At 39.8% G+C, this 15300-nt stretch overlaps 1 protein-coding gene across 1 annotated transcript; it reads right to left on the bottom strand.

Moving 5' to 3' along the window:
- Positions 1–1515: 1515 nt before the first annotated feature.
- On the bottom strand, positions 1516–14881 carry adprs (ADP-ribosylserine hydrolase). Its single transcript, XM_039739394.1, has 6 exons — positions 14198–14881; positions 9244–9340; positions 8939–9146; positions 4859–5043; positions 4635–4735; positions 1516–2486 (listed from the first exon to the last, which is right to left on the bottom strand). Exons 1-6 carry the CDS (start codon positions 14529–14531, stop codon positions 2125–2127), a joined length of 1287 nt encoding a protein of 428 aa, XP_039595328.1. The 5' UTR covers positions 14532–14881; the 3' UTR covers positions 1516–2124.
- Positions 14882–15300: the final 419 nt, after the last annotated feature.

Here is a 15300-nt window from a genome sequence, read left to right as displayed (position 1 = left end):
CAGAAGGAAACTCTTTCTAGAAAGAACATCAGGGCAAGGCGAAAGCTTGACCATGAATGCCTAAGGTAAAGATCAGGACTTCTGGAACAATGTGCTCTGGAAAAACAAGGCAACAATTTTATTTGGCATTTGACTGGAAGAAACTGATTGCAACTGTAGAACATAGTGGTGAAAAGTTATGGCTTGGGGCTGCTTTGTTGCATCAGGGTCAGGGCAGCTCACCATTGAAGTACGTGACGATAGTGTGAGACCACCGGTTAAAAGACTGCTGCTCAATCACAAAGTGGACCTTGCAGCATGACCAGTAAATCCACCAAATAATGGCTTAAAAGAAAGAAATGGAGGGTCCTGGAATTACCAAGTCAAAGCTCTTACCTGAATTCCAGCGATATGTTTTCAGGGACGGGACGTGTTTCGTAATGGGCTGTGCACTCAAGACACCCCTCAAACATCACACACGAAAGGATTCTGCCTGGAGGAGTGGTAAAACTTTCTCCCAATGTCAGACACTGCCAGTTATAGGAAATGACTGCCTGAGGAGGCATTACCAGCTATTATGTTACATTCACATTACAAGCCTCATTGCTCAATTCTGATTTTTTTGCTCAGATTGAATTTGCTTGGCGAGACGACTCGTGGTATTGAAGATGACAAAATGAATGCTCTAGCAACTAGTGTATGCATCACATTTTGCTCTGGAGGATGAAAAACAGTAAGCCCACTGTACATGATTAGGTCAAGAAGGTGGAAAAAAGACAGAGAGCGAAGCTTTTGCTATTTTTGCAGACATTGCTGTATTAAAGAGATGCATGGATGTAAGAAGCCAGCAATTGTAGGAGCGTAACTATTGTCAATGGATTTCTTGATTATTCTTTTGCTGTACTGTCTGATGACGACAGCACTCCGCCCATGCATACAGGCAAAAACACATGAACTCTGATCTGACCATTCATGTTGCATGGCCACAGAGTATACATATCTGATCTAGGACCACATATTAAAATGATTCAAATCTGATTTGAAAAGATTAGATTTCTGTGTCCACACACCCCTGAAAACATCAGATTTGTATCATGTTAAGGCAAGTAATCGGATCTGAGTCACTTCAGCATTGTAATGTGAATGTACAGAGTCAAGGGTGCACATACTTTTTTCACATAGACATATGACATACTTGTTCATTTTTCACTGAATCCATTATTGCAAAGTCAAATGTTCAACATTTTTTTCAATTACAAGATACACTTTAAATGAAGGTCAAAATTTATATCCAAATATATTAAAAAAGAAAGACATTTCACATGACTATATATCAGAAGATATAAGACTTTAGAGTGCAAAATCAGCACCAAGTGTAGTTTTTATTTAAAATGAAGTAGAATTTAGGTAATTAGATATTGATTCACAATAATATGTGCCCTCTGTAAATGTGATGAATTGGGCAAGAGTACAATATATGGATCAAGGGAAACAACAAAGGAATAATGAATGAATACTGGAAAGATATTGCAAAAATAAATGAAAACAAAGTAAATCATTATTTAATAACATTCATTTTAATTAGCACAAATTTGGTTGCAAAAGAATAATTACTAAGAATCTCTCTTTTTCAGACGACCACCTTATTCTCCCAGTACTTGTGGTACAATGCCTTCCCCACTCTGCTGTAGCACCCTATATGTATTACTATCCGCCATATCTCATAACCACTATGGGGTTCATAGGAAAGTCTGAGGTGGGTACCTGATCACAGGGATTCCCAAAATGGAAGCAACAGACAAGGAGCTGTAGCACATAGGAATCTTTTTTTCAAAAGACTTGTGTTTTCATAAAGCTCATCTCATTAGAAGAATGCTACTGTTATGCCACATGTCTTAAAAAAAGGAAAATTCAGTAGACCACAAGCACTTGTGATGCACACCATGTCATGCAAAACACAAAGCCAGGCCTAAACCCTCTGAATAGTAAATAAGGTTAGCATTACTCTTTGTAAGATTTTACACTGAAGTAAAACACATACTTAGGGACACCATCTTGCAAGGACACGTGAACATACATACGAATCATATCTCTGCCTGGAGGGTGCGGGGGACTGTCCTTTAGTCACTTATTTCTTGTTAACTTTCAATGTGCTCCTTCATTTGCTGCCCCCTCCAAACACTTGTCATTGTGGTCTCTCATTAAAGGTCCTCCCCGGGCCCGAAACTGATAGAGGTCATATAGCCTCTCTGCCCAATGCTCTGTTTCTTCAAAACCTTCACAACAATTTTTCCAGTCATCTGGCACTTGTTCTATTCCATAATGTGCCCCTGCAATAGCTGCTGCCATGGTGGCAATGGTGTCAGTGTCCCCACCCAATGCCAGGCTATATGCAATTGTTCTCTGAAGGCCATTATAGTGAGGTGGTAGTTCAGGGAGTGGCTCCAGGCAATGCAGAAAGCAAAAGATGGCTGTAGGGACTGAATGAAGAGCAGCAATACCATTTCCTGAGAAAACAGGAAGAAGAAGTAGCTGAAACCCAGTTATGTGTTCAAAATGCTATTAAAGTCAGAGAGACTATCACCCCCTACTGTCTGAATATTGCTTGTTAACATTATACTTTCAAGGAGGATACGCTATACATAAGCCTAAACAAATGAATGTTCTATTCCAATGAAATTATTATTAATGGCAGACACTTAAACATCAACCCAAACAACCCCCCCAAAAAACAAACACATACAAGAACTTCTGGCTTGGATAATGGAGAGCCGCTACTGTCAATAACAGACTTGCAGGTGGTAGTAAGGTACTTCGAAACAGTTTACACACAGTTACTAAGTGGCATTTTCTGAAAAGTTATCCCATTTTGTATCACAGCCTCAGCCTCATAATTCTTGTCTATATTAACATTCTATACAAGATGGGTAACACTAATGTACACGAAGCAAACCTTGAAAAAAATGTAGATATTTAACTTCTACAAAAGCTTGAGACTATTGAGCTAATGAATTCAGACAGGAATAAATTTAAGAAACTTTTAATAACTGAGAAAGAAATTTAGTTGATCGCTATTATCCACTTAATCTCAAGTGATGCCACACCCTCCCTCTTCTTCATTCCTGGCACCATATGGCTATCCCTTCCCCAACTGAACAAGATAACTTTGCAACACAAACTGTGTGGATAAAGTCTAACACCCATTGTGATTCCTACTGTGCTCCGTGACACTCTCTTGTTCTAAGACTTTCTGGGGGGCACTACTGAAAATAAACCTTTATTTTTTGTAGTTTAGACCTGGTATCTATGTTTTTTTTTTTTAATTTTAGAACAATCTGTTGTACCTACTGTACTGTGCTGTCTTTTAAATTGAAAGAGTGGTTCTCATACTCGGTGCTGGGCACCTCCAGTGGCTGAAGGTTTCATTTCAACCAGTACCACAATAAGCGAGTCCATTGAACTCTACATGATCTCATTTAATGAGGTGATCTGTTCTGTTATTCTGCATTCCAAAAAGCACAGCAGTGTGAATTTTACATTTACAAGACATTACTAATATTTGCATTTTTACTACAGTTGTCAATGCTTAACTCTCTTTTGTTGCTTTCCTATTCATTTGCCTTTTTCTAAGGGAAGTTTGTTTTCTTAACTGCAGTGCCTGAAGGGGTACACAAAAGTGGCAGAACCTTATGCAAGGCTGAGCTTCGAGCTCAGTCGATGAGCTTTGGGTCTCTTGGTGTTTCAGAGTGCACACTTCTATCAATGCTGATCAAAGAGCACTGAGTGGCTGTTCCCTTTAAGTTTAAAGCAATGCAGTATATTTAAGTTCAGTCACAGAGTGTGGCTTTGGAGTTTTAAATGGCGCTAATCACTAACACTTGTTTGAATTAGTTGTGGGGAGAGAAGTTGTACGCTCATACACGGTTAGCTGTTGGATCGCAACTGGACCAGTGAGATGGGTGCATACCGGCCTACTTCAAGTTCTAATTAAGTGTACCCTAGTAATGACAAATAACAACAAGTGGAGCAGATACCCATACCAGTGACACTGAATGCTGAAAAGCAGCAAGTACTTCAGCATTAGACCCATTAACATACTCATTAGCAATTCAAAGATTAAATAAGTAGAACATGTGCAAAAGTAGACTGAAAATGATTATGATGATGAAAATCTTAAAATGATCCCTATTTGATATACATAAATGCTTGGTCCATTGTACTGATCAAATTTTCCAAATATAGTTTTGTAATTTTTACATTGACTCCAAAACACAGAAACTGGGTAGGAACAACTTGCCTAATTAGACCAGAAGTCCAATTAAAAAACACGTTAGCTGGAAGAAAAATCTGATGCCACAACGTTTTGTTAGTTTCTTCAACCTAATCCCAGGATTTGTGCAGACCCTTCCATGTATCTCAGTAGTTCATTTTGATTATCCTGCAATTCCCACTGTTAATTGTGTTTGCTTTGTATCCTGTGGCATCACAACTTATTAAAAGTACAGTATAAATAATGACTGGTTGATAACAGCTACCAGATCTTCCTAGATTTTATTTCATTATACCTGATAACCCCTTCATGATTTTGGATGATTATTACCAAATCCTCTGTTCAGCAGATTGTGTCCAGTCACCAGCACTTCAACATCACTCACCAAGTTCACTGACCACCTCCTCCATTGCTACAGAGTTCCTCTGAAGAAATTCTTTCACTTTTCTCAGCCGATTTGAAAAAGGATAATCTGCTTCATTGAGCCTTAAAAAAAAAAAACAAAAAAAAAACAGTACAATTGTGTATTATCATACCACACGTGGCTTTGCTTAGTATCATTAACTGCAAACTCAGTCTCCTGGTGAGTCTATCCTAGGCTATACTCACTCACGAGCATCACTCAGTGACTTTTGTTCTCCCTCCACAACTTCCATTTCTTGAATAAGAACTTCCAAGAACTCGCTACAACACATGACGCCCTGGAGAGCAAGGTGTACAGCCAGGGCTTGAAGGACGGCTCCGTTGTAGCCAAGAGAGGAAGCGTGAGTCAGCTGTGCACATCGCCTGGCATACTAGGAATAAAAGAAGAGGTTAGATTGCTTCCAGTTGGATCTCTTTATGTGGTTAGTAGTCCTTTAGTGGTGACTCACTTTTTCCAGCACAATTAACTCTCCATTTATTCACTCAAGTCATAAATAGGTTAAATGAGAATGCAGTGTTAGAACTCTTTGCCCTCGTAAAAACACCTATGGTTTTCAACTAGCAGATGGCAATTAGAAATGATGGGCAAAAGCAAAACTGAAATTTACATATAGACAATGTCTATTAAATACTGTTCTTGTGATGTTTTATTGGCCTCTCTTTGTCCCATTAATGGCAAGCCATTGTAGGTTATCCCAGGTAACACTGGCCCCCAAAGTCAAGTTCACAAAACATTTACAAAATTGGTTCTATAAAAAGAAGAACGACTAACATTTTTAATTTTGTACTTTTGACTGAGTTTCGTATGCTGGGTGCCCTATGTGTTCACTTGGGTTTCTCCTACAGTCCAAAAACATGCAGGTTAGGTGAACTGGCGTTAGTAAACTGGGCCCAGGTGCAAGTGTGTGTGTGTGTGTTCACCATGCAGTGGGCTGGCACCCTGTCCAGATGTTGCTCCTGTCTTGCACCTGGTGATTGCTGGGATAGGCTCCAACGTCACCGCGAACCTGCCCTGGATAAGCAAGTGAAGGAAATGGCTGGATAAATGTAAATAAATAATAACTTACACTATTAGTTCAGCTAAAACTTAAACAGAAAAAAGTTGCAGAGTGTATATATATATATGCAGAATTATACATCGATGACAAAACCTGGCAAACTTTATATTGGTGGCAAACTTTATATTGGTAATAATGTGCAGTAAGCCAGTAATAAAAATATCTCTGTTCTCTATCTGAATGGCTCCTACAAACATCAAACAAGCTGGAGTTTTGAATATTAGAAATAAGCTTAGCAGAAACACAGCTATATTCTGCCATACTAAATGTTTAAGCAGCGTCTCTCCAACTTCCTACCATAAAAAACAAAATAAGAGTTAAAAGCAATTTGAAAAGCAAATCCTTGGAACTAAAGCTGTCACATAAGTGAAAGGAAGCACAATATCCGTATTATCTGAGCATATTTGCTGACAGAACATCCTTCTGCAACGCAACTCTGCAAATATCCTTCATTTTCCAACTGGATAAATGACCACAGAGACCACAACACTGCCAGCATCATTCTTATATGGCAGGATATCCTGCTCTGCTGTCAATTAATTCAAAGAAAAAAAAAAATATCTATAAATATCTGCGAGGAAATGTTTCTCTTTACATGGACTTCACCAGATTTATTCAACAAATTAAAATAATCGTCTCTTTCTCTAATTATTTAACAGGCTTCTAGCGCTCAATCAGTTAATCTAGCTACTACTCCATTGTATGATTGGACTACAAAATCATCACATACAAGGTCATGGGGGAAGTAAGGGTAATGGTGTTAAAGTGGCATTGCTTGTTAAAAACGCTAAACTAAAAGTTTTGTTTCCTGTTTCTTTTTTTTTTTTTTAGAAAAAGTTAAGACCATTAAGCTCATTGCTTATGTCACTCTAATTTCAAACGTTACAGAGCACTTCACAAAAACACCAAATCTATAAAAACATATACATTTGTTTAAATCAAAATAACAAAAATTAGTATTAAAAGCTGTGAAGCAAATGCACAAAAAGCCATTTGATTTTTACCTTGGCATAGTCAATACAGCTCATGCTACAGAGTGGAGATTCTACAAAAGGACACAATGGCAGGATGGACTCTAAAATACACAACTTACTCCACATTTCAACATCAGGATGGCAGTTAAGCTCATATGGTCCCGCCAATGCCGGCGTCGTGCAGTCCCAGCATTTTGATTTGCCTAAGACTTCTACTCAGGAATTTCATAAAATATCTTAATAGGTCTCGATTTGAACACCATTTACAATTACACACATTTTGGGGAGGTATGAATGTTGTGTGCCATCTGGGTGGGCAGAGAGTAGCCCCTTCATCAAAAATGCAATCATTTTCTGATAATACTTTACTTTGTTTCCAAGTCACTTCACACCTGTCTGTTCCTCCTCTGGTGTTAAGCAGTCACACATGAACACCACAATTTAACTAATGCTACTGCAATATTAGAATCTCTCAAGACAAATACACATTTTATTATTAAAATTGTCACTTATCTCAGATTTCCTGAATAATCAAGCTCTGAAATCTTAGGAATGCCTTTTCAAAAACCTTAAATTTATTGTGACATAAAAGAAAGCCGGCCAGACCCAAGAAGACTCATTTTCCACAACAGCATTTCAGACAAGCTGATTCAATTTCTTTTTGTTACTGAAGTCATGAGATGATGATTGTGCAGCTTGTTGTGGTGTGGAATAAGCATACATACAATGCTGCTCTCAGTATTGTGTACTGAACAGTTTCAGGTGACCCTACAGAAACAAAGCATACATACTTTGAGCAGGTGCTTTGAGTTACCACAGCTATGCCGATGGCACACAGCTGCACTTATCAATAGTACCTGATGACACTGACTCACGAACACAATGTCTTACTGGCATTTCTGAATGGATGAATAGTAACTTTCTCAAGCTAAATAAAGAGAAAACTGAAATTTTAGTGATTGACAATAATGGATACAATGAGGTTATCAGAAATAAACTGGATACATTAGGATTAAAAGTTAAGACGGAAGTAAAAAACTTAGGGGTAACTGTTGACTGTAACCTAAATTTTAAATCGCATATTCATCAGACTGCTAGGACAGCATTTTTTCACTTAAGAAACATAGCAAAAGTTAGACCTCTTATATCATTGAAAGATGCTGAGAAATTAGTTCACGCGTTTGTTTTCAGTCGACTAGATTACTGTAACGCACTCCTCTCAGGACTACCCAAAAAAGACATAAATCAGTTACAGTTAGTGCAGAATGCAGCTGCTAGAATCCTAACTAGGAAAAGAAAATCCAAACACATTTCTCCAGTTTTGATGTCACTACACTGGTTACCTGTGTCATTCGGGATTGACTTTAAAATTCTGCTTACGGTTTATAAAGCCTTAAATAATCTCGCTCCATCTTATATATCGGAATGTCTGACACGTTATATTCCAAATCGTAACCTCAGATCCTCGAATGAGTGTCTCCTTAGAATTCCAAGAACAAAACTTAAAAGAAGTGGTGAGGCGGCCTTCTGCTGTTATGCACCTAAAATCTGGAATAGCCTGCCAATAGGAATTCGCCAGGCTAATTGAGCACTTTAAAACACTGCTGAAAACACATTACTTTAACATGGCATTCTCATAGCTTCACTTTAATTTAATCCTGATACTCTGTATGTTCAGTTCATCATAATAACTATTCATGGTGGCTCTAAAATCCATACTGACCCCAACTCTCTCTTCTGTTTCTTTTTCCGGTTTCTTTGTGGTGGCGGCCTACGCCACCACCACCACCTACTCAAAGCATCATGATGCTCCAACATTGATTGACTAAAAGCCAGAAGTCTACGTGACCATCATCATCAAATCCTTCTGTGAGAACCCTAAATACAAAAAGGACTGTTTCATTTATGTTAGGTAGGATGCCCACAGGGGACTGGGTGGTCTCATGGTCTGGAATCCCTGCAGATTTTATTTTTTTCTCCAGCCTTCTGGAGTTTTTTTTTTTTTTGTTTTTTCTGTCCACCCTGACCATCAGACCTTACTCTTATTCTATGTTAATTAATGTTGACTTATTCTATTTTCTTACTGTGTCTTTTATTCATCTATTCTTTATTATGTAAAGCTACATTTTTTTTTTGTATGAAAATGTGCTATATAAATAAATGTTATTGTTGTTGTTACTGTACATTGCTCTCATTTTTTTTTAATGCCTCACACAGTTTAATTATGTTGCTACCTTCTTGACGTCTTGGATATCAGGATAGGCAAGTGCGAACGGAGCTGCCCTCATAGCACCTCCATTGCCAAAGGAGCCCTTTCCATTAAACTGTTCCCGTGCCGGCTGGAAAACATCTGAACATTTGGGGTTCAATAGCTTCTTAAAAACACGAATGACTCCAGCCCCATAGCCCCTGTGAGGAGAACGTCGATATTCTTCTGCAAACCTGATAAACAAGAAATGAATATTTTATCATGGACACCTATTAAGTGAGATGCTGAAACATGAAAAGATGGAGGTTTTCTTTCTTTTGCAGGCCTTACCTTCTTGCCATATCAACATCATCAAAGTCAGAGCGGGAAAGAAGAGACTGTACAACACAGCGTGTCATGGCCGTGTCATCAGAATATTGCAGGATACCTGTGGGAACAAACAGCCAATGAAGCAGCTTTGCAAGCCTAGGGTCTCATCAGTTTCTAATCTGACAACACTCACATTTACTCAAAAAGCCTAAATTCTAAAGACTTTATTACTTAAGGGGAAGGTTTCTGTTTTACTGCATTGTTTAATGTCAATAATATGTAATGTCTCTCTAAACCCCATGGAGAACTTTAAGATAGCTTAGAACATTATGATAAATCTGAAATTTCAGTGTAGCCTTCACAACAAATTTAACTATTGCTCAAACACAAAATGTAATTAAGTGATTCTGCACAATCCTAATCTGACACAGAACTGAGGATGACTGAAGATCAAGAAATTTTTGCAGACCAACCAAGCCAGTGTTTGAATTGCTGAAATGAGTTTTCCTTGTCATAATAATATGCACATTACACGGATTTGCATTTGTACTGGTTATCAAAAAAAATGATCTCATAAGCTTCAGACTATAAATATTTGTTTACAAATTTACATATATCACATTGTTTCGCTATTTGTTGCATTTTTGATAGGACTGTATCTTGAATATTTTGATGAATTTCCATTATTTTTAAATACAAGTATTTTCAAGATGATATCCACATAACAAACATCCCACATCCATCCATTTTTAAACCCACATAGTTCACCTAGGATTGCATTTAGTCTGAACTAATAAAAGCCAGTTAGTAACTGACACTTGATGACATGCCAGTCTACCACAGGAAGCATGTGGCACATCCATGCCAGGCCAGTTTAGAATCATCAATTCACGGAGTCTTTGTGAAGTGGGAGAGAAAACCAGAGCATTCCAAGAGAAAAAACGCTGGTAGTGAACAGGCCAAGTATTTGGATCTTTTCACATGGATGTACTGTATATTGCAGGTTTTCAGCAATATCAGCAGTCAATTCTCTTCACTCCTGCCAGTTGGTCTGCTTCCTCCTGAAAACATCACAACATTCTCCTCTTTCCACCCACTCTTGATGTGTCCATCTGTGTCCATCCTCCTCTCTAATCACCCCACTACCTGTCCACTTGACCCTATTCCCTCTCTTCCTCAATCACTTCTGCAGTTGCACATGTCATCAACACCTAACTCAGCACAGGCACTTTTCCTACATTGTTCAGCCAGGCCCCAATAAGTCCCTGTCTAAAGAATGTCACATGCGACTCATCTCAAGTAGGTGATTACAGACCAGTCACTCTACTCTCCTTTCTTTTCAGAACATTGGAACGTGCGGTCTCTAAGTCTCTTCATTTCTTCTAGACAACAGACTGCTTGATCCTTATCAGTCTGGCTTTAAGAAAGGCCATTCCACGTTGACGACTCTACTCACTGCAGTTGATGCATTACAACTGGCTACAGATACCAAGATGGCATCTGTCCTCATCCTGCTAAATCTCTCACCTGCCTTCAGCATCATCACTGGGACTACTACCCTAAGCTGGTCTGAGCCGGACTTCTTGGGCAGATCCTAACATGTGCCCTGGCAAGGAGTGATGTCAAGGGTGTACCGGGGGGGCGGGTGTTCCCTGCAAGGATCAGCACTGGGCTCTGTCCTCTTCTCTCTAAATACATACCTCCTCATTAGGCCCTATCACCCTGTCCCATGTTCTTTCTTATCAGTGCTATGCCAATGATACTCAGCTGTACTTGTCATTTCCTCCAGAGGACCACACGGTACAAGAACATTAAGAAATTTGACAAACAAGAGAAGACCATTCAGATCATTAAGTTAACTTGTTCAGCTAATAGCAAAGATGTCACAGTATCTCATCCAGATACTTCTTAAAGGTTGTCAAGAGTTTTGCTTCAACTACATGACCAGGTAGTTGTTCCAGATTCCCACAACTCTTTGGATAAATAAGGGCTTTCTGGGCTCAGTCACAAATGCAGTTCCCATAAATTTCCATTGGTGTCCTCGAGTATGTAGTTCACTGTTGAAAGACATAATCAATGACCTTGAGAATTTTGTAAACCTGGATTAGGTTCCCCCATGGTGTCCTCTGCTTGAGACCAAACAGGTTTAATTCTTCGAGTCTGTAGGAGTATAACATTGTCTTTAAATCCTGGAATGCACTTGATTGCTCTCCTTTGCATAGCTTCAGGAGTCAGCTTCTCACTGATATTGCAACCTGAATGATGAAACACCATCTCCAACTCAACCTGGCTAAACCGGACCTTCTTGTTATCCCTCCATCTATTCAGCACACCATTTCTCTTTACTTTGGCCCTTCATTTCGAACACCTGCCATGTATGTACGCAACCTTAGCGTGGTGATTGCTGACCAACTGTCCTTCAAGGACCATGTGGCTAGGGTTTCTGTGTCTTGCAGATTCACAACATCCGCAAGATCAGATCAGACCGTTATCTGACAAGAGTATGCTGCACAACCCCTGATCCAGGCTTTGGCCTCGTCACGTTTGGACTACAACAATTCTCTGCTGGCAGGAGTCCTGCCATATATCACCAAGCAACTGCAGTGGCACATTGGGTGTCCAACCAAATGTCATTCTTCTTTTCAGATCAGTACATTGACTCCCTGTAGCAGCACATACTGTATTGAGATCAAATCCTTAATGCTTTCCTGCAGAGGAGCCTATAGGTCAGCACCTAAATATATATGGAGATACCTGTGCTGCCCTATTCTCCTTCTACAGCACTCAGGTCTAATAATAATAATAATAATAATAATACTACATTTTATTTATATAGCGCCTTTCCCATGCTCAAGGCACTTCACTGAATTTAATAATAATAATAATAATAATAATAATAATACATTTTATTTATACAAGGCACCTTTCTGAGAACTCAAGGACACCGAACAAACAATAAATAAATAAAAAGGCACATTATAAACAACTTAAAACTTTAGAAAAAAACCCCAGAAGATATAAAAATTAAAACCAAACAAAGCCACTGTAATCATAAAGAAAAAGCCATTTTACACAGATGCGTTTTAAGTTTACATTTGAAGGTTGAAAATGATTTGATATTTCTGAGCTCAGTAAGTAATGAATTTCAGAGCTTGGGAGCAGAACAGCTGAATGCTCTGCACCCCATATAGGTTAGACGGGCGAGAGGGACGGTCAGGTGGATGGCGGAAGAGGATCTAAGGTTACAGGAGGGAATGGCAACATGAAGGTCAGACAGATATGGAGGGGTGAGGTTATGAATGGCCTTAAACGTTAACAGCAGAATTTTAAAATCAATTTGAAACTTAATCGGGTGCCAATGAAGCTGCTGCAAGACCGTCGTAATAAAATGAATAGACGGGTTCGAGTAATGATGCGAGCTGCTGAATTCTGGACTAGCTGAAGCTTATGGAGAGATTCATTAGAGAGACCAAAGAGGAGTGAATTGCAGCAGTCCAGACAAGAAGTAACAAGACTGTGAACAAGAATAGCAGTGGTATGGGGAGTGACGGAGGGGCGGATGCGATTAATATTACGTAAGAGGAAATAAGCAGACCGGGTGATGTTATTAATGTGAGATTGGAAAGATCGAGTATCGTCAAGGATGACACCCAGACTCTTAACCTGAGGTGTTGGGGAAACAACGGAGTTATCAATCATAAGAGAAAGATTATTGGCTTTGGATAATGATGATTTTGAGCCAATGAGGAGAACCTCAGTTTTGTCACGGATTAATTTAAAAAAAATTGAAGAAAACCAGGATTTAATTTCAGCAATACAGTCAATAAGCGAAGATGGTGGAAAGGAAGAGGTGGGTTTACTAGCAAGGTAGAGCTGGGTTATGTTTACAAAAGATATTGCCAAGGGGAAGAAGGTAAAGAATAAAAAGAAGAGGCCCCAGGACAGAGCCCTGGGGAACACCTGAAGTAGCAGCGGTGGGTTGGGATGTGAAAGTTTTAAGCTGAATGAACCGAGTGCGGCCTGAGAGGTAGGATCTGAACCAATCAAGTGGAGTGTGGGTAATTCCAATCAAAGATAATCTATTAAGGAGAGTGGTACGACAAATCGTATCAAAGGCCGTACTCAGATCAAGAAGGATGAGAGTAGTAATTAAACTGTTCAAGAAAGAACGGCAGGGTATACAGTATATAGCATTGTACGAAACCAAATAAATAAATAAAGAAGGGTAAGATAGAAAATTCAAAAAAAGAAAAGCCTAACAGACAACATAATTGATGGTCTACAACACACACACACAGGTTACACGATCATCTTGACAATCTTAGAGCTTAAAGAAGGGTAATAAAGTCAGGTTGAGCTAAAAGCCTTCCTGAACAGATGAGTTTTGAGTTTTTTTTTAAAAGAATTAATGGACTGTGCTGATCTAATTCATTTCGGTAGGTCATTCCAGTGTCTCGGCGCAATACAGCTGAAGGCCCTGTCATCCATGATGAATCGCGTATATTTTCATATTCTGCCCAACTCCATTTGAAAGTCTGACTCTTTGAAGAACATTGTTTGGTGAATGTCTAACTGTAGCAGTTTTTGCAACCAGCCAGTATTTTATTCTGACGTCTTCACTTATGACGATCAGTTTTGAACACTTGTCCCCAAACAGTCCCCGTGGCTTATGTTGCCCTCTGTTGTAATCGCTTCGATTAAAAGCGTCTGCTGCTAAAGTAAAGGTAAACGTAAACTGCGCTAACCAGTGTTTTATTTATAAACAAAACAATGGAGATAGATTCATGACGCAGGTACTCAAGCGCCCTTCAACTTCACCCCGCATTGGATGACGGGATTTGAAGTCCCGCATTTTCAGAATACTGTACAGTACTAGCCCAGTTAGGCCTGGCAGGAGATCAGTGCGAAGTAAAGCGAAAAGGCGTTCAGAACAGAATTTTTAAATGATATTGGGTCTCGGCGACCAACTGCTCACCATCTCCACGGTTCTCCTCCAAGCTCCCGAGGTGCTGTATGACTCTATCCAACGGCACCTCCTCAGCGCCCTCAAACTCCGCTCCCAGACAATCGCCGAGCAAAGCTCCAGTCAAAGCACCACGGAAACGAGAAAGAGATGCTGGACCCACCGCTCCGAGACGACCCAGAACAGCCGACATGCCCTCTATTCGTAGAGCCGAACCCGACTGGATGGTACCGCTGAGGCCTCGTACCAGAGGGGTTGTTCGCGCGTCGGCTACTTGATAAGACACTGGCGAAGCGCATACGGCTTCGGCGGCACTCTGCGGCCGCGGCGGGTATTGCAGCAGCATCGAGACGACAGCGGTCAGAGGGCGTCCTGCTTCTTTTAATAAGGCACCAAGGTGAGTGGAGACTGTCGTTTCCGTGTTTTTAAAAGGACGAGGACGCGGTCGTGTTTCGGGTCAGATGTGACGTTTGGATTAATACTGCTGGGGAAACAACTTGAAGGATCAGTCACCAAGCAGCCCAACCCGACGTCAGGAGTCCCAGTGATAGGCGTGCGTTCTTCGTACATTCAAAACAGAAATGCGTATGTGTGGCTCCTGAGTCAACATGCATGATCCGTAAATGTCAATATGGCGTTAGCGGTGCATTCTGGGGTACATGAGCCGTACCACCTGCACGGGACTGGGCTAACGTGTGAGCTGACGTTCTTGCGGATACTTTATGTCAACCCGATAAAAGAACTTTCCAATAAAACATGATGGAGAGAAGGGGAAATGTTGGATTCAAATCACATTGCGAGCCTATTTGTTATTGTATGTTCTTCAACACTAATACTGATGGGTGAATATATTGTAATGTGAACTACATGTTCTTATAAGCTTTTCTGTGTCTTAAATTATGCCAAACTTGTGATTAAATTGGGTCACCTTCAGATTTCATAACTAATCGGTCAAATTAGCACACAAGAGAGCTCAATATGTTTCTACAAACAATAAAACATTAAGAAATCTCCCCTAATTAGATATCATACTTCATTTTATTAGCACTAACAGCTTTACCAGCTGTATATTTTAAAAATGTTAAGCAAAGCAAGCTAGCACCCCAATTCATTTG

The sequence above is a fragment of the Polypterus senegalus genome, chromosome 17, assembly GCF_016835505.1.
Source record: "Polypterus senegalus isolate Bchr_013 chromosome 17, ASM1683550v1, whole genome shotgun sequence".
Lineage (NCBI taxonomy): Eukaryota > Metazoa > Chordata > Cladistia > Polypteriformes > Polypteridae > Polypterus > Polypterus senegalus.
The sequence above is the reverse complement of the archived record's forward strand: the minus strand, read 5'-3'. Positions and strand labels throughout refer to the sequence as shown.